The sequence below is a fragment of the Zerene cesonia genome, chromosome 26, assembly GCF_012273895.1.
Source record: "Zerene cesonia ecotype Mississippi chromosome 26, Zerene_cesonia_1.1, whole genome shotgun sequence".
Taxonomy (NCBI): domain Eukaryota; kingdom Metazoa; phylum Arthropoda; class Insecta; order Lepidoptera; family Pieridae; genus Zerene; species Zerene cesonia.
In genome coordinates this window covers 4,492,396-4,510,583 of record NC_052127.1, presented here as the reverse complement: position 1 = coordinate 4,510,583, position 18,188 = coordinate 4,492,396, and the positions used below count along the sequence as shown (strand labels likewise).

At 36.5% G+C, this 18,188-nt stretch overlaps 2 protein-coding genes across 2 annotated transcripts in view; one reads left to right on the top strand and one right to left on the bottom strand.

The window, feature by feature from the left end:
* LOC119837188 overlaps window positions 1-18,188 on the top strand; it is a 43,847-nt gene that overhangs the window by 20,726 nt on the left and 4,933 nt on the right. Inside the window, exons 2-11 of the mRNA XM_038362712.1 lie at window positions 4,288-4,416; window positions 7,028-7,309; window positions 8,332-8,518; window positions 9,013-9,103; window positions 9,775-9,897; window positions 10,537-10,785; window positions 11,497-11,608; window positions 16,903-17,013; window positions 17,411-17,512; window positions 18,024-18,110. Coding sequence (XP_038218640.1) covers window positions 4,361-4,416; window positions 7,028-7,309; window positions 8,332-8,518; window positions 9,013-9,103; window positions 9,775-9,897; window positions 10,537-10,785; window positions 11,497-11,608; window positions 16,903-17,013; window positions 17,411-17,512; window positions 18,024-18,110 — 1,400 coding nt within the window. The 5' untranslated portion in view covers window positions 4,288-4,360. The remainder of the gene's footprint in view (window positions 1-4,287; window positions 4,417-7,027; window positions 7,310-8,331; window positions 8,519-9,012; window positions 9,104-9,774; window positions 9,898-10,536; window positions 10,786-11,496; window positions 11,609-16,902; window positions 17,014-17,410; window positions 17,513-18,023; window positions 18,111-18,188) is intronic.
* Window positions 12,914-14,448, bottom strand: LOC119837107 (cuticle protein 19.8-like). Its single transcript, XM_038362610.1, has 4 exons — window positions 14,290-14,448; window positions 14,125-14,217; window positions 13,944-14,040; window positions 12,914-13,665 (listed from the first exon to the last, which is right to left on the bottom strand). Exons 1-4 carry the CDS (start codon window positions 14,305-14,307, stop codon window positions 13,115-13,117), a joined length of 759 nt encoding a protein of 252 aa, XP_038218538.1. The 5' UTR covers window positions 14,308-14,448; the 3' UTR covers window positions 12,914-13,114.

The window sequence follows — 18,188 nt, the reverse complement described above, 5'->3', positions numbered from 1 at the left end:
GAAACTATGGGCTGATAGGGAACTAACATTCGCTGATGATGATGATGATGATGGAAAATCGTAATAACACGATGACTTTGTATGCTTTCAAGGGTGAGTGTAACATTTATTGTATCGTCCAATTAAATTTATAAAATAAATGCACAATTTCGTGCATACGAGTTATGCCATTACACGCGAACCGCTCTTGGTTAGCCTAGATGGAAACAGTTATTTTAATGGTATTATAAATTGTAGGTAACTATTGAATTCAGTTACGAAGCTGACGCTTTTCAAAGGTATGGTGCTTAGGTCTTTATATACGAAAAATGCATTTGCTTCATTAATACTTACTTGGGATAATTAAAGAATTATTGTAACATGCATTAGCGTGTCATTGTACGCATCCTAAACGACTGGACCGATTTTAATGAGGTTTTTTGTGTATCTTCATCGTTTTGATTTACAATTCGAATGCGAGTGAAGCCGCGGGCAAAGTGCGTGCCTTTGCCCGCGGATTCGATCCGAGTCAAAAATGTCCGAATTGAATTTATACAATTTTGCCATTTATTATAAAAAAGACAGTACTGTTAGTTTTACGAGAAACAAGAATTAAGGACAAAAGTATTGATTACCTACACATTTATGATTTTTTTAATGCTTTGAAACAAATACGGTTAAAAGTAAAATTTGAATAAAAAAAACACTTTAAAACTGTGCATTAATGACCCTTAACAAAGCGCTTTTGACAAAAAACAGAGCGGTAAAAAATGCAGACGCATTTTATTTAAAATTTACGGTCCTCCGTTTCAGCACTCGGTATTCCGATGAAAGGATTCAGCATCAATCCACGGCTCTTCAATCTTCATAGAGCTTTAAAAATGGGTATTCATGAATATTTGACTTGTACAGATAGCGTAGCCGTGTTTTATTATTTAGATAATGAGTTTGTATTTGAAAATCGAATACGTTATTCGTTAAGTATTATAATATAGTATTTGTTTTCACGTCAAAACAATGGAACACTTCGAAATTTAAATTTGATTTTTTTTAATCATCTACGTGATATGCACTATGGTTTTACCATGGCCTTCTATTTTGAATCAAATCATCAGAATATCACAGACGCGTTAGGAATAGCATAGACTATATTCAGCTGGTGTCACTTTATAATCGTGTATCGTCCTAACGAGACACTGCCAGAATTGTGTAACACAGAAGTATTGCCATCAATTCGAAAGTATTTTTCGAGGCTTTAGCTTCAGTTAGTTTAATCTAAAATGTTTGTTTTATGCAATTTAAATATTTATTAGTTAATTATTTGTATACTATACTTATACTTTTTTCTTAATTTATTTATCCTCTAAAAAGATACTTCTCCAGTAAAAGACAACCAAAATAATACAGGTTTTTGATGCTTTCTATAAGTGTCAGTTTAAAAACTATGGCTAGTGAATCTATAGTCTGCCGAAAGGTATTTTCTAATCAGGATGTAAATGCGAATTTTTATGCATAGTCGAGAAAATATTTCAACACAACTTTTAAATTGATAATGGTAAAATCTAAAACACACGTATATATTATAATAAATTATAACAACATTAACGCAAAATCGTTATAATCGTGTATTATGTTTCCTTGTATTTATTGGTTAGTCAGTGAAAGTAATTACTGAATCGTAAAATCGAACATAATTATGAATAATTTATTGCAATGGTCATTCACTCTAAGATAATTTTCTATTACGCCGTCGATGTTACATTCTATTGTTATATGTTCTCATAATAATATGCAATTAGTTCAAGTTGTAAAGAGAAAAAGTTATACAGTGGTGCACTTTCTTTATTGCGTTTCACTCGCTCGTGCTTAGTCATTTAAGATGTCTAATTTTATAGACCTAAGAGCATAACGTTGCTAGCGTATTTTTACTTGGTACCTACATAAAATTAAAACATGGTAGGTATAAATAGAAATATGAAAGAAAAGATGGCTATATTTGAAGTAGATAAGGATTTTTTATAGGCGTATTGTAATATTTATTAAGTTTTTCTTTACTATAAGTTCATAATTAATTTTGTTGTTGTATATGTGACAAATAATGCCGAATAATGAGACCTTTGCGCCTGGATATATTGTGATTGTCTTTTATTTTAATTAATGTTATATAAAAAACGGTAAAAACTTCCAGTTTCACAGACTATAGAAAAACGACATAATGACGCCAGCAGTAACTCAAAATACTGTTATTTTTCTATACACAAAATAACTTCAATAACAAAATATTCCAACGTCGACAGCCCTGCAGATGCAGCCCTGCCATATCTATTGGCAGAATATTCGAATATTAAACAAAAATTTGGCCTAGAAACGTCGCCACTTCTAAACTATTAGTTATGCAAATACGCGATATACAAACACTGCATTTAACAGAGGACGCAATAATTTGCAAGTCGATACCAAGTTACGCAATACAGTTCGTGTGACACCAGTCGACACACGCTCAGTGCGTTAGATTACGGGATTCAGCAGTTTTTAACACGCTGTTATTAGCTTTTTTATGTTACAGTCGGCAATGGAGCTCGTGGGTCGCCTGATGGTAAGCGCTACCACCGCCCATGAACATTTGGAGAGGCATAAGGTCCATTGCAGACCTTATGCCTCTATCAATGGATTGCCGACTTTTTGGGAAGGGATTAAGAAAGGATTGGCGATAGGAATAAAGGAAAGGACTGGGAAGGATCGGGAAAAGAATATGGGTGTCCTGCTCCCCCGTCATCGAACGAAACACAGCAAATGCTATTTCACGCCGGTCTTCTGTGGGGTTGTGGTACTTCCCGGTGCGAGCTACCCCAATTCGTGCCGAAGCGTGTTCGACTTCCGCATACGAGTATTCACAAAATGTATAGCAATCCAGACCTACCCTGCGTATCACGGGACTCTTTTATATTATTCAACACTAGCCGCGTGTCCAGGCTTGTACCGCAACGGGAAAAATACAGGCTATTTAATCCAGATGGTTTTCTAATAGTGAAAGTTTTAAAATTTGATCGAAGAAATCGGACGAGACTTCACTTTACGCTGTGACAAAATAACATGTCAAAAAGATCGATCAATCTCTTCTGTATAATATTAGTTTTGATATCAAATAAACAATGCTTTACATTGTGTATTTTATAAGCTGTTGTATTATTGCGATTGAATAAATAATGCAATGTATATCAAACAAATTGTTCTAGTTTAAAGTAATCGTTTCAGTGCATTCACACCAACTCATACCCTCAATGGTCATGTGGGACACCTGACCATTAAACACTTTCATTATGAGCCATTGTTCTAGTTTTGGACTAAATTATTTTAATTTTATGGAATTCGTTGCTAAGTTTGGCGGTAGTGAGACACAATGACTAATTTTATAGGCTAGACGTCATATATGAATATGGGTGTTTGTTTTAATTTAAATGCACGATGTGTTGTATTTCTTATTGTAACTCGTGGTTCTTGTATTCTCCCAAGGTATTTTTGCCGTGGATATTGAACAATATGGTTTAAATTATTGTTGTTCATGTCTTTTAATGTCGAAATTGAAATGACCGACTTATATAATAATTACGTAGTAACTGCTGTCTAGTACTTAATCTGTGATAATAATAATTGATGGACATGACGAAGGTGAGGTCAATGCAGACATGAGATAGAAGTTTCATTCATAGACCAGCGGTTTTCAGTCGACTTCCACAAAAAAAGGAAGCAGTTCTCAGTTCGTCCGTTTTAATAAAAGCTCGGAGCATCCGTATGGAAATTTAATGGTGAAAAATACACTTTTTTTTTACTTTACCCACTTAGCGTATATTTCAAAATCAAATGAATCAATCGTAAACATACACGTACACTGTTTACTAAAAAAAGACAATGCATAGAATATATATCTAATTAATACATACAAAAAGCGTATGGTACGTAAAAAATTAAGATAATCAAGCATTCGATTTTAATCGTACCTACCCCTCGCAAGGTGAAAGCCGTAAATCTGTTTTACTAACCGTTTTTTCAGGTATTTCTTCAGCCTTCTGAAACCTACGATACCGAGACAATTTTTCTAAGACTTTATAAATTTTTCCGTTCAACAGTCACTTCAAGTCCATAGCCTATTGGGGAATCACTAGTATGTAAAGGGTTAATACCTTTTCTATTTACGAAATAACACACCTTTTTTAGGTTTTACATAAACTCGATTTAGGTACAATCAAACTGTCACTTCACCAAAGACCAATAAGTTTCATTTATAAGTAATTGTTTTGTCTTTTCCAGGTGTATGTAAGGGGCGAAGGCGGTGCGTGTGCTGTAACCGAATGATGCGCTCGGTCCGCGCCGTGACGGCGACATGGCCGCGCTTTCCTGCTATCAGCCCTGTCGCTCCCACCTCGCGCAGCCGGCTCGGTTAGTTGTGAAAATGTATAAGTTTATAGTATACTAGCTGCTCCCCACGGTTTCACCCGCGTAAGTTTGTATCCAGTAGGAATATCGGGATAAAAATTTGCCTATATGTTATTCCAGTTGTCCAGCTGTCTACGTACCAAATTTCATTGCAATCGGTTCAGTAGTTTTTGCGTGAAAGAGCAACAAACACACACAAATCCTTACAAACTTTCGCACTTATAGTATTAGTTTTAGAAGGATAGGATGTAATATGTACAGTATATTAAAATGTATGTAGGTAGACTTTAAAACAATTGAAAGAACTATCCATTTGTGCAGCGCGGTTTAACCCCTGAAGGAAACCACGGGTAAATGCATGTAGCTATAGTTTATACATGTTATTCTGCTACACGTTGTTGCTATGTACATCACTGTCAAGTATCATCAAAATACGTTCAGCGGTTTTCGCGTGAAAGAATAACAAAAATACATAACTTTTGTAACTTAACCATAACTCCGTTTATTCATACATTCTTGCTTCAATAATTTTAAAGCTTTTTGTTTCTTCAAAAGCTTCAGTTGATTGGTTTAAAAGAATTACAATACGAAGTAAATTCATAAACCCGCGATAAAATTGACAAGTCTGTATTGTAATACCCTGGTAAAAAATAGCCTTTGCTAGCCAAGTACTAATCCAATCTATAATCTATCTCTGTACAAAATTACACACAGATACGATAAGCTGTTAACGCATGAAATTGTAACAAACATCCATCCATATTTATAAAATTCGCGTTTGTAATATCAGTAGGATATCGTGAAAGCGTTGAATTGATCGCAAAACGGACTCCGCACTGGCCCTGTGAAATAATCAGAAATATATTATGAGGAAACCCGCTTGGCTTACGGTGGACTATTTCAATCTCGGACAGCTTTCCTGTAGCTTATTTATGTCATCCCTGCGGGCGAATGCATTGAAATATAGACTGAGAGATATTTCCATATATTGGTGTTATAAACAAAGTAAGGCATAGCTTGGTTATAACTTATAAGTATGGGTTAATAAATCTAATTTCAGTGATCATATAGAGTATATGTATATAGGTGTGGATAGTAAGAATTAGGGTTGCCACTTTGTCAATCGTTTATTTATTTTAGGATTTAACTGATCCGGAAAGAAACCTGTGAAATAAAATGGAGGAGGCCTTTAGTCTTTATATATAGGTTTCTATACCTCGATTAAATAAGTAATAATCATACTAACACCTATAAACCGGCAATAACTAATAATACTAACATTATTTGTAATGTAAACTTTAGAGTTATTTAATAATAAAGAAGGCTTTGAATTGTTGATCCGATAAACGTTGTCATGGCTTCGTGCGAATTATCAAACGCGTGAAGACAAATAGATTTTTTGTTAAGTCGAAAATTCCTCAAGTATTTCTTTCATAAGATCCTTCTACTGACAATAGCAAACACAACAAAACGATAAATAGCGAAATCGCTCCAGGAGTTTTCGCTTAATCCTGTGACCATAGAGAATCGGGATTGATTTTTTATATATATCGTGATTAAGGAAACGTGATTGAACAATGATGAATTTTACAGAATGGAACTGAGTTACAAGCTAAACAAAACATAAATTGTGAGGAAGCTGTGGAACCGGCTCTAAATGTTTCACTCACACATATATACGTAAAATAATCAAAAACAGTGGCAATTAAATAAAACATATCATTATACTATACTAGATTCACATTAAGAAATAATGATATTTGTAATAAATGTTGTCTGTATTACATAGACAAGTTTTATTTATATCAATGGCCATATAACAGGTATAACGTTTACGAAACACAAGGTGGGGTTGTTAGACATTTTAGCGCCTTATTCCCAATCAGACGATAGCTTAGGTTACGATATATCTACGTCCTTAACGTGCTAATGGTCATTTAACCTGTTACGCGTATTTACTTTCACCCGATAATCCCGTTCTGCCGGTAACTCGGCGAGATACCTGATATTGGCTCCCTTCGAAGCACTGCTGTAGGTTTTAATTGAACCGACTCTGGGAGACTTAAAAGATCCGGACGTCCGTCGTTGTGAGGTTGAATTGAGAACTTTTTTATGTACGAAAATGGATATAGGCGAAGCTGGTTAGTTTTCAGTTACTGCAATTGAATGGGTGTATCGTTTACATTTTATTGTTCGTTACTTTAAACTTAAGTATGTATGTGTGTTCTTTCAACCGACTTCGTTGAAGCAGGTTATCAATTTGACTAATTTTTTTTTGTTTATTACCTCGTAGGTCTTTAATGTGTGAACCAATTTTGTATTCAATTTTTTATTTCAATGCGGCCGTTTGGTTTTTTGTTAAAGAAATATTATTTAGGTAAATTTTCGTGAGATTCGATATTGTATTATATGATTATGCTAAATTAATTGTCTACTTTTAACAATATACATAGTAATCCCTGTCTGAACAAAATAAAATCAGTGTGTTTAAAGTTGAACATAAGAAATAGTGGAAAAGCAGGATCCCTTTACACTTTCAAAGTGAGGAAATTGTCTTGTCCAAAATTCCTTGTGGCATATAATATGTACTAACAAAAACGCATTCAACTTTCAGGTGCCTAGACGACGACGAGGGACAATCGGCGACGCTATCGCTCCGGCGGCGGCAGTTCATAGAGCGATGCCACGACGCGAGGCCCGGCCGGCACAGGGACCCGCTACCTGAGGTCTCGGTGAAACGCACGCGGGAGGAGCTCGCCAAGTATGCGGCGCAGCGGGCCCCGGCCAGGCGACTGAATGTGGAGTCCGGGTGGTCGAAGGTCGAGGAGGTCAGGAAGAAGTTTGAAGGCGCGGCGGCGAATAGCTCGTACTCGAGGTCGTTTGAATCTCCGCCGAGGTGAGTTCAGGGTTTTTTTTTATGTAATCATCGTCAATGGAGCTCGAGGATTGGCTGATGGTAAGCGCTACCACCGCCCATGAACATTTGGAGTGGCGTAAGGTCGATTGCAGACTACGCTTCTCCAAATGGATTGCCAACTATCAATTGGAAAGGGATTAAGAAAGTCTTACCCTCACTCACTGAACGAAACAGTAGAATGCTATTATTCCACGCCGATCTTCTGTAGGGGTGTGGCACGTCCCCGGTGCGAGCTGGCCCAATTCGTGCCGAAGTGTGCTCGATTCCCACATACAAAAATTCCCGTTTGATGTTTCAACATTACACTTATTTTGGGTTAGTCTACTGAAACATATAACAAAAGACAACACACACACTAGCTGCGCCCCGCGGATTCACCCGCGTAAGTCCGTATCCCGTACGAATATCGAGATAAAAAGTTGCCTATATATTATTCCAGTTGTCCAGCTGTCTATGTACCAAATTTCATTGCAATCGGTTCTGTAGTCTTTGCGTGCAAGAGCAACAAACACACACACACATCCTTACAAACTTTCGCATTTATAATATTAGTAGGATAGTAGGATAGGATGTTGAGCAAACTAATATGAAGAGACGGTAAGAGTCTATTTTGAGTTTATGCCAGATGATTGATTGAAGTGGATTTATTTAGTTACGACAAAGTTTGATAGGACCAGGCAGTAGTTATTGTTTAATGTTTCCACACAAAAACTACTGGACCCAATTTCAAATTACCATTGGGAAACTACGTTATCGTTAATATACGTATCATGGCATGGGCTCAATTTGTTTTTAGCTTAGTTAACAATGAGGATTTCACACAAATATTAATTATTATTTTTTTATATAAGCGTAATAGCTATTATATAAAGTAAAAGCTGATGATAGAGTCGAACACTAGAATAAATAAAATGAATAACAAACATCTTTTTGATAAATTTTTTTTATGACATATGAAGGACCTGTATATCGATTCAATATATCAATCAATATATTCGCAGACGTCGTCTAGCCGACTCGCTGTTCGCAAGCTTCAAGCTACCGCGCAAGAAAGAGATGGCGGCATCGCGCTCTCTCGCGCCGCAGCAGCAGAAGCGCAAGTCCGCCGTGGAGCTGCTGGCCGAGACGAAAGCGTTCTACGTCAAGTCGGAGACGGTGCTTGATAGGAAACAGGAACTGCCGTTGAGGGTGAGTTGTGACTTGGAAAAGTGATTATTGTATTAGGACACTAGCTTATCACCCCGGCTTCGCCCGTGGTAATTATATAGCCTACTAGCTGTTTCACCCGCGTAAGTCCGTATCCCGTAGGAATATCGGGATAAAATGCCTGTTTGTTATTCCAGTTGTCCAGCTGTCTACGTACCAAATTTCATTGGAATCGGTTCAGTAGTTTTTTGCGTGAAAGAGCAACAAACACACACATATCCTAAGTCTTAGTCTTCTTATTCATAAATAAAAATTCTTCTTATTCATAAATAAAAAAGCAGTCGTGGCTCAGTGGCGAGAACCTCGGACTTCAAAATCCCGGTGATAAACCCGGGTTCGAGACCGGGCGAGCGTGCAGGAAATAAATTGATTTTTCAATAAATCTGCACATGTGGTTGACATCATCACTGCTTAAAATCGGCGAAAAAGAAAATTATAACATATTTCTATTTATAAAATTTTTTGTTTGTTTTCAGGTGAGCAGCGGCCTGGGGCAAGCGATAGCAGCTGGTGGGTGTCACTTGGTCAGTTCGGGGACACTCAATAATGACGCCTGCTGCAACCCGTGTATGTATTCTAAAACCCCTAATAAATAACGAAAGTAAGAAAACACGTTTATTATAACACACACACACACAAAGAAAGAGAGAATAGATGAGAATAGAGATACTTCTGTTTACAGAAGTATCTCTATTAGTATATAGTGTGTTTTAACACACTCCTAAAATATATACATAATTACGCCTCCCACATAGTGTAATAACACTGATTTTCAGTGGATACCTTATTAAAGGCGAATATATGTAAGAATGATAAAGCAAGTTGAGACAATCTTCTTTATAAATATAATATTATAAGAATCAGAAAAAAAAGCGTCACAAACTATCGACAAATCACGCTTAATTTATTTTTTTAATTAATGTGATGAAATCAACAATAACTTTGTTAATTTCTTAAGTTTGATTTTATACGAGTATTGTACATTATATAAGATACATTATATAGATATTAAAGAGTTTTTAAACGAGATTTATTCATTATATTATTTAACCCGGCGTTTCGAACACTTTACAGCGAGCGTGGTCACGGCGAGACTGACTCTGTTTTATTTCTAAATAACTTTTTACACAAATTGGTAGACAATAATAACAATTCACAAAAATGCTAGTTGGGCAAACCCATATTCAGCATAACCCCGAAACCCATTTCTCTTTATTTCTCAAAATAAAATATTTCAGATGCAACGAGCCGCATGACCAATCGCCGCGCGGTGAGCGCGGGCGAAGGCCTACAGAACACGCTGCGGCGGCTGCTAGAGCACGCGGATAGCAGGGAGAACGTTTACTCGCCGCCGTTTGTCTGTGAGTTTTGGATATACTAACTTTTGCCCGCGGCTTTGCACGCGTTGAATTCGCAGCAGTTGAATAAATGAGAATTTTTTATTGGATTGGGAAAAATTTGACCACGATGCGGGATTCGAAACCGCGTCTTTTTGCCAAACCGTAGCAACATCTAACCTCTCGGCCACCCGTGATCCCACCTCATTAATCGAATTTCTTCAACTCATTCGGTTTCATGTGCCTAAGGGTGTCCCTGCCATCTATTGAGATGATTAAGAACCATACTCGACTGAAGATGTGAAACTGTTAAATTGTGAAATGAACATTCAATAGGAGGGGTTTAGTTTAGGTACTTAAAAATTAAAAAAGAACAGGAGCTCGGCACTGTCAACACACTACCTTTACCTCTCAAGAAATAAACAACTACGATATACACGCATTATAATCAGACGAAAAATAATACATTTCATTGCAAGCAAATTTAGCCTTTGAAAAACTAGTACGATTGAGTATGCTTTACTATAGTAAAGCATATTTATTTATTTTTTTAACTCTTCAACAAGATTGTACATAGAAGGAAACTTAAAGATAATACATAGTCGGGACACCCTGTATAATAACCTTCTAGCATGTAGACTATACATAACATTAACACACCAGCGCAAAAGTCGTTCGCGGAAATGCGCCGCGCGAAGGACTCGTACGCGGAGCGCGAGTTGCCGCGCTCGCAGCACACGTCCGGAACGTTCTCGGGCACCTCCTCCTCGGGAACGTCCGGCTCGAAGCACAGGCACGAGGACAAGGGCCGGCCGCTGAGTTTCGGCGACGCGCGGGTCTTCTTCCCTGAGTCCTTCGTCATACCGCGGCAGCGGGCGAGCGAAGTTGTTATCAAGAACGCATATTCTATACGTGAGTTGCTATAGTGAATGTAGCGAGCGTTATGATGTAAGTTTGTATGGATGTGTGTGTGTGTGTGTGTGTGTGTGTGTTTGTTACTCTTTCACGCAAAAGCTACTGAACCGATTGCAATAAAATTTGTTAAGTTGACAGCTGGACAACTTTTATCGCGATATTCCTACAGGATACAGACTTACGCGGGTGAAACCGCGGGGCGCATCGAGGTTGTTATAATGATGTATTTGTTTTTTTTTTTTACCCCGTTTTTATTGGCGACCTCTGGAATGGAAATTGTATCACTTCAAACGGACAGATTTAATTCAAACTTTTTATACTTTACAAGGATCGGTGACAATACAATAATTTCATGAGTGAAGCGTGTTTTTACTTCTTTGAAACTATATTTATTGTTGATATATAGCAGATCATACTTACTGAATTTGAGCTGTCAGATAAAATCATTAGTAATAGATAGATATACGAAATTTTTTAGTCTGGACTCTGATGCTTCGATATATAAAAATGATATCTTCGACCTGACCATTATTTTTATAGGTTTTTCTTACACTTCAAGAAAACAATTTGCTCAATACATCCTTTACCGTGGAATATATATTTATCAGTAGTCTTAATGTTTCGGTTATATGCAAACATACAGAGGAAGCTAATAAAAGTGTGTAAAGATCAATATATAATAATTTTTTGTCTTTATATATTCCGCAGCGAGTCCCCAATCAAGTCCCCAAAACCCCGATGAGTTGTCCCCGAGCGGGGAACAGCTCGGGGCCATCAGTCCCCCCGCTGAATACGCACATTCTGCACCTAGGTACACTAGGTGAGTGTCTGTTTCTATATTATATTACTAGATGACCCGGCAAACTCTTATCATATCCTTTTCCTTACCCTTCCCAGTCCTTTCCTTTATTCCTATCTCCAATCCTTTCTTAATCCCTTCCCAAAAAGTCGGCAATCCATTTGTAGAGGCGTAAGGTCTGCAATGGACCTTATGCCTCTCCAAATGTTCATGGGCGATGGTAGCGCTTACCATCAGGCGTCCCACCAGCTCCATTGCCGTCTGTAACATAACATAAAAAAAAAAATAGGAGTATGAAAAATAAATGTTGGCCGATTCTTAGACCTACCAGATGTACATGATATTATAAAGACTTTGGTGTTTTGTATGGTTTATTATGTATATAATACTGGACCAGGCCAAGGCCCACTCGCGGCTATAGAGCCTCAGATGATGATGATTATTTGTTATGGTTTTGTATGCGGGAAACCACTGGACCGATTTAAAAAAAAAAATTACACTATTAGAAAGCTGAAAAACTTCACGAGTGACACAGGCTGTATATGTACCACGGGCGAAGCCGGGGTGAAAGGCTAATATTATATATGTCGCCATAAGATTTTAAAATCCGTTACATTATATAATAACTCGCCAGATTGTAATCTGCCGACATATTTTGATCCGTAACATTTGCTTCCAATTTAAGTCATGTATTTTTTGTTAGACTAGCTACTAAAGACGTTTTCAAATCGATTGTATTTTTTGTGTTGATTCCTTCAGAATTATTAACTGGGTGTACCAATTTTGATGTATTTGTTTGTTTTCCTTTCTTACACCTCGAACTCCGTCACATAATTTTCGAGATTGAGTTTGAATCACTGAAGATAGCAAGAAGGACATAGGCTGCTTTTTAGTTTTTACCCATGTGAATTTCCTTTGATTACACGGGCGAAGTCACGGGCGGAAATCTAGTACTGTATATAGAATTTAATCAAAGTTATTCGACCTTGTCTTTTATTTCTTCACGAATTCATCGTTTCGGATGATTGTGAAACAGAACACTGAATAAATTCTGGGCAATCATTTTGTTATGCGTATGTATGTGACTATGAGTATTTCTTGCTGTAGAAAATTAAATTAATTAATAACCTTTTTTTATCGAATACTGCGTATTTAATATATCATTGAACATTGTGGTTTGATACTTATATCAAATGGTAATATTTATTTTAAGTTAAAATTGTAATCTTATTCTTCACTTTAAAAAATACGCGTACACAAACTAAATAAAATAAAAGTTGTTGCATGTTATTTCACACTGACCAAGATAAAATAAAACACACATAATATGTATCTACCACATGGTGGCATTTGCTTTAATCGTGTCCGTATTGCCAGCCGTAATGTCATAAATTAGAAAACATAAATATCTTACATTAATTAACATTTGTAAAATATAACTCGCGATATAGTCTAACATATTGCGAGAGTACTTAATGGTAAGCGGCATTTCGAGTCAACGTCAAATAGCTTCCGCGATAAGTATCTTTAGTGGTATCTTAGCGAATTGTACAAATTATAGTTGTAATCGAGCGAGCCGTGCCCTAAGCCGTGACCGCTGGATAGAAACGATATGGGTAAGCTCGGTCTGGGGATGTAGGGCGCGGAGTAAATCGGTAGAGGCAGTGGTAGGGGCGCCGGTCTATATATGGGCGCTGGCAGGGGCGCAGGCAATGGCGTATAGCTGGGCGCGGGCAGCGATGTATATACGGGGGTGGGCGCTGGTCTGTATATGGGAGCGGGCAACGGCGTATACACGGGCGCCGGCAAGGGCGCCGGAGCAGGGATGGGCGCGGGCAGCGGAATGCGCACAGGCGCGGGCAGAGGCGCAGGAGCAACTATGGGAGCTGAAATTATACGCGCTGGGGCCAATTCCCTGATCGGTGATGATGGTTTAGAGATAGTGGTGGTCGAGGTGGCACCGCCAGGATGATACTTGGGGCCGATTCGCTTGACAACTGGCGCAGTGAAACCAGATTTATCAGCGCGATACTCGATGATGCGAATGCTGCCGCCCGGCTCCACGAATGAGTAGCCACCTGGAAATAATTGGTTGATAAGTATCATGATAATTATCAGGTCTAGTTTACTTGTAAGATCGGCCTCATTATTTTTCACCATTACTGCATTTCGACTTTGTTTAGTCTAATATTTTAGAATCATCACATCTATGATCATTATACGCTATACGCTATATATACGCTTACGCTATATGCTATACGTTATACGCTTTTTTGCGTTGTGGTCGATCTGTCTTCATAAAATCATTAAATTAATAAATTTTCTGATTATTTGAAATAGGGCGAAATGATTTTACCAATTACAACATCGCCGTCTCGCTTTTCCCAAACGGCCTTGTTGTCACCAGTGTGTGGGTCCCTCACGGAGTACTCGTACTCGTAGCTGGGGTAAGACTGAAACAATATTATTACAGTTACTTCCCCTACATTTCTTCTTTTCTTCTCCATTCTCAATGGAAGGATATGTTTGCGACTTACATAGTATTCAGCGGAAGCATGCCCCGGCGCATACACGAGGCCTTCATACCCAGTAGCTCTAGACGGGACAGACAAAGCCAGAAGGCACGTTATCTGCAATGGAAAAAGTATATTAGACCACTATTCGTTTAAGACATGCCTCGTGTGATTGTAGATGACACTGACCGCCACAAAGCACTTCATGATGAACCAACCGCAATGGACGAAAACAAACTAGCTGCGTTTTGTATCATGCAGTTAATTTATAGGCCGTCGGATATTGAATATTTCGCGAATGCATTCGGCTGAATGTTACATTCAATAGCTAAGGGTTGCATCAGACATCCTCATTATCATAGACCTTTGTTAAGTGAAAAGTTCTGTTTGAATTATTAATCCGGCTAAGCTACGTGCGTTTTGAATGGTGCAGTCAATTGAGAAGGGTGTTTAACTTTTATATTAAAGACCATTTAATGTATAGGCGATAGGTAATGTTTTTAGTAGGTAATAAGATAAGTTTTATTCGTTATACGTTAGTGTATCAAACACTCACGATATTTTAAGTCGCTGAACAGAAAGAAGAGACAATACATGAGTAAAAATATCACTGAAACGATAAACCAATTCGTATGGTCTAGAAATTAGGCTTGGTTCTCGTTCAACCCATCTCCAAATGTCGTTTTATTTTTCATCTAATTATTTACCATTGGAGCATGTCGTAGAACTAATGCTAGTACATTATACACGTGGTTATCGACAATTTTAACGATTATTTTGTTATTATAAATGAGGATGCCTAATGGAGCGTATCCGCCATGATGCAACATTCACAAATATTATTCCTTCGTTTTAGCTGTTGACGTGTGATAATTAAAAGATATATGATGGAAGTTCTCATCCAATTATTATAATAGATAGTTATGTATTATCTGATTTATATAATATCGTGCGTAATGTTATTCAATAGAAGTTTATAGGCTGATTTATTTGACGCTTGAGTTTTGCGATAAATTATCGTTTCCTCTGTGGGTTTTTTCGCACATGAGCATTTTTTCGTTTCTTCTAACGTCTAAATTGTTTGTTGAAGGGTGAAATATATTTATCGTCAGTGTTAAATTTGTGATAACTTAGAGGGACTGGAATTAATATATTTAGTAAATAATCTTAAAAAATCGCTTCCAGTTTGAATACAATAGAATTGGTATGCATCTAGATGTTTTGAACGAATTTAATAAGCATTCGCTTCATGTTTTCAAATAATTTTATATAACAATGAAATGTGAAAAGCCTCAGTGCAGTTGAAGGTCACTAGTTCTCAAAGAAAACCCACCTTTTCCTTGCCTACGTAATTTCCCTAATAATAATATTCAACGATGTATATACATTGATGTATGCCCAAAGGAAGTGTCGGAGGTTCTGGTGTGGGCCCTTGAAACTAGAAACAATGTTTTGTAGCACGCATAAAGAAACTTAATAGGTATTTATGTAGCGATAACTTATTAGTGATAATTGCAATGTTAACATTGCCGTATAATTTCTTATAATAAGAGACATTGATAAGAGAATATAATAAAAATAATCATCATAAAATTCATGTGACTTATTTCGAACTAAAACGTCGAATATATTGGACTCATTAATAATAATACGAATTTAAGGAGAATTTTCTTAGTTCTTTACTGCTCCCGCATATTTTGACCGCACCAAAGCCACTTTTCAAAGTTTTCACAGTAACAGCGTCAAGATAGCAATATAACACATAGAGCACTTGAAGTAAGTCAAAAATGACAATTCATCGTCTGTAGTTAAATTATTCGCATATCAAAAATAAATTGAAGCACAGATAGTTCATTTTTTCAGACAGTTCACCTGAGCTGAACATTGTCATAGTATAAAAAGACATAGCAGTGTTACAAGATTTTTAATAACCTCAAAATTGAGAATTAAATTAGGTTCTGGTGTTATCGCGTGATATTTAACGTTTTACTGGATTAACCGATCTTTATGATTCTTTTTTTGCATACTGTATAATCGGTGCAATTATAATGTTTTAAAATAATTTACCTCATAAAATAATGTGTGTAGATTATGTCAATTAAAATATTTGAAAATACATATATGTAATGAGAAATTTTGGAAGAATAGAAAAAAAATTTGATCACCAGGCGGGATTCGAAATAAATATTTTTCTATTCTTTTAAAAATTTCTCACTTATAAAGCATTTCAATGCTATAGAACTAAAAATTAAATAAATACATACAATATTCGTCTTTTACTCAATAAGCAAAAAGGTCGGCGCATAAAAAGTTTCGACTTGATATTGCTCTAATTTAACGTATAAATTAATTAAAACGATTTTTTACAGTTTTACCTTCCTCCGCCTTCAATATAAACGTTTGTTTTAACGAAATAGCTTATTAACGTCTCCAATGAAGCGTAGCACCAATTCTGTTATAAATCCATACATTTTACATAATTAATTCTGAATGCATCTGCAACAATCGAACGGGTTTTTCTGGTTCAATATTTTGCGTCATTTTTTGTAATGTTTACTTTGCTTTTGACCTTTACCTGAATATGGACTTTTTATGAAAAAAATTTGTTTGTGAAACATGTGTATGAAGGTAGGTAGATAATTGGAAGTGGAACACTTGGAAAATCAATATTAAAATTGCTTTTAACAGATTGTAACCCTTAAACAAATGCAATGTCAGGCAACAAATTATATAATCCCATGATTTGTTTGAAAAATTCCATTTATAGCAACAAGAAATGTACAATTTGAATATTTCCCACAGATCGAATTCGCACTCGCAACCCAGCGTTCGCGAAGAGGATGGCAACACCAATATAAACAGTCATAAATCATTGCCAGATTTGCACGCACAAGCGCACGGTTACCCTGAACAGTGAGTTATTTTAGAATTATAATTCTTATTTATCTACAAATGTTTGTAGTGTACGTATGATATATAAACTTACCTATAAATATTACGTACTACTTAGTACATTTTCATATTCCTTTCCCTACCTTGTTTGTTTTTGAAATAATTAAACACCCTCATAAGAAAAGCATACCTTTCTTATGAGGGTGTTTCTTCCTGATGATGATATTTCGGTCACTAAAACTCAATTTAAATTGCAATAATGCGATTGATGATTTTCTCAAACAAAATCGTTAACTTTGTCTTGCTTGTACGATGCTTTAATTAAGGGTCAAATGAACAATTAAATCGGACAAACGATGATGATAAAAATGTTTATGGTGATGATGATGATGGTAATGATGAATATTATTTTATACAGTGTAAATGTGGTGGTTGGAACGGAATCGATCGGACGGTCGCCGAGGCGCCGGCGCCATTCCGCGCACCACAGGACGGCTTCGTGCTCCTCGAAGGGTACGAGGTGAGTGTGAAATATCTTATTTTTATGAATGAATAAAGTAATAAATATTGAATAAACACTTTTAAACGTTAAAGTGAAAACACACACACCGTGTTGGCCACAGTAAGCGTTACAGTAGTTTTTTTCTAGCTTAGAGTTGAGATTTCAACTGTTACATCATTATTTATGAATATTTATTTATTCTCCATCTACGTAACAGTAGAAGAGATAGTTATAAGTAGTAGTTTAACGGCAAAACAAAAAATAATATAGCTAGTCTCATATTTAAAAGCTATATTCTTACTGAAGCATATTTTTGAGTTTTACTCAAAAAATTATGACATACAATTTTGGATGGTTTTAATAGCATTAAATTTTATATATCTGAATTAATATATGAAGATAGAAAAAGAATCGGTCATAAGGCGTTATTCGCGAGAAGCATGTTTGTATCTCATGATCAACTGTCTCTATTCTTTTTCTTCTCCTTTGTTTTATTTCCGTAATTTTTCTTCGATGTATTACATTTCAGATCGAACCATTCATCGCTGATATCGTCGTGCGATGCTTTCTCAGAACATCCTTCGCCAGGGGAGGAAAACTATCAGTCATATAACAGGTACGATTTTTTCCAAAACAATATTTGCCCTAGATTCAAAATTTAAATCGAAAGAGAGGAAATCGAGGATTTCTAGAT

What these genes read in the sequence shown, in the direction of transcription:
- LOC119837107 (XM_038362610.1), bottom strand. An exon ending in ATGCTTCCGCTGAATACTAT is followed by an intron (nt 14,041 to 14,124) that starts GTAAGTCGCAAA and finishes ATATTGTTTCAG; the next exon opens with TCTTACCCCAGCTACGAGTA. An exon ending in AGACGGCGATGTTGTAATTG is followed by an intron (nt 13,666 to 13,943) that starts GTAAAATCATTT and finishes AATTATTTCCAG; the next exon opens with GTGGCTACTCATTCGTGGAG.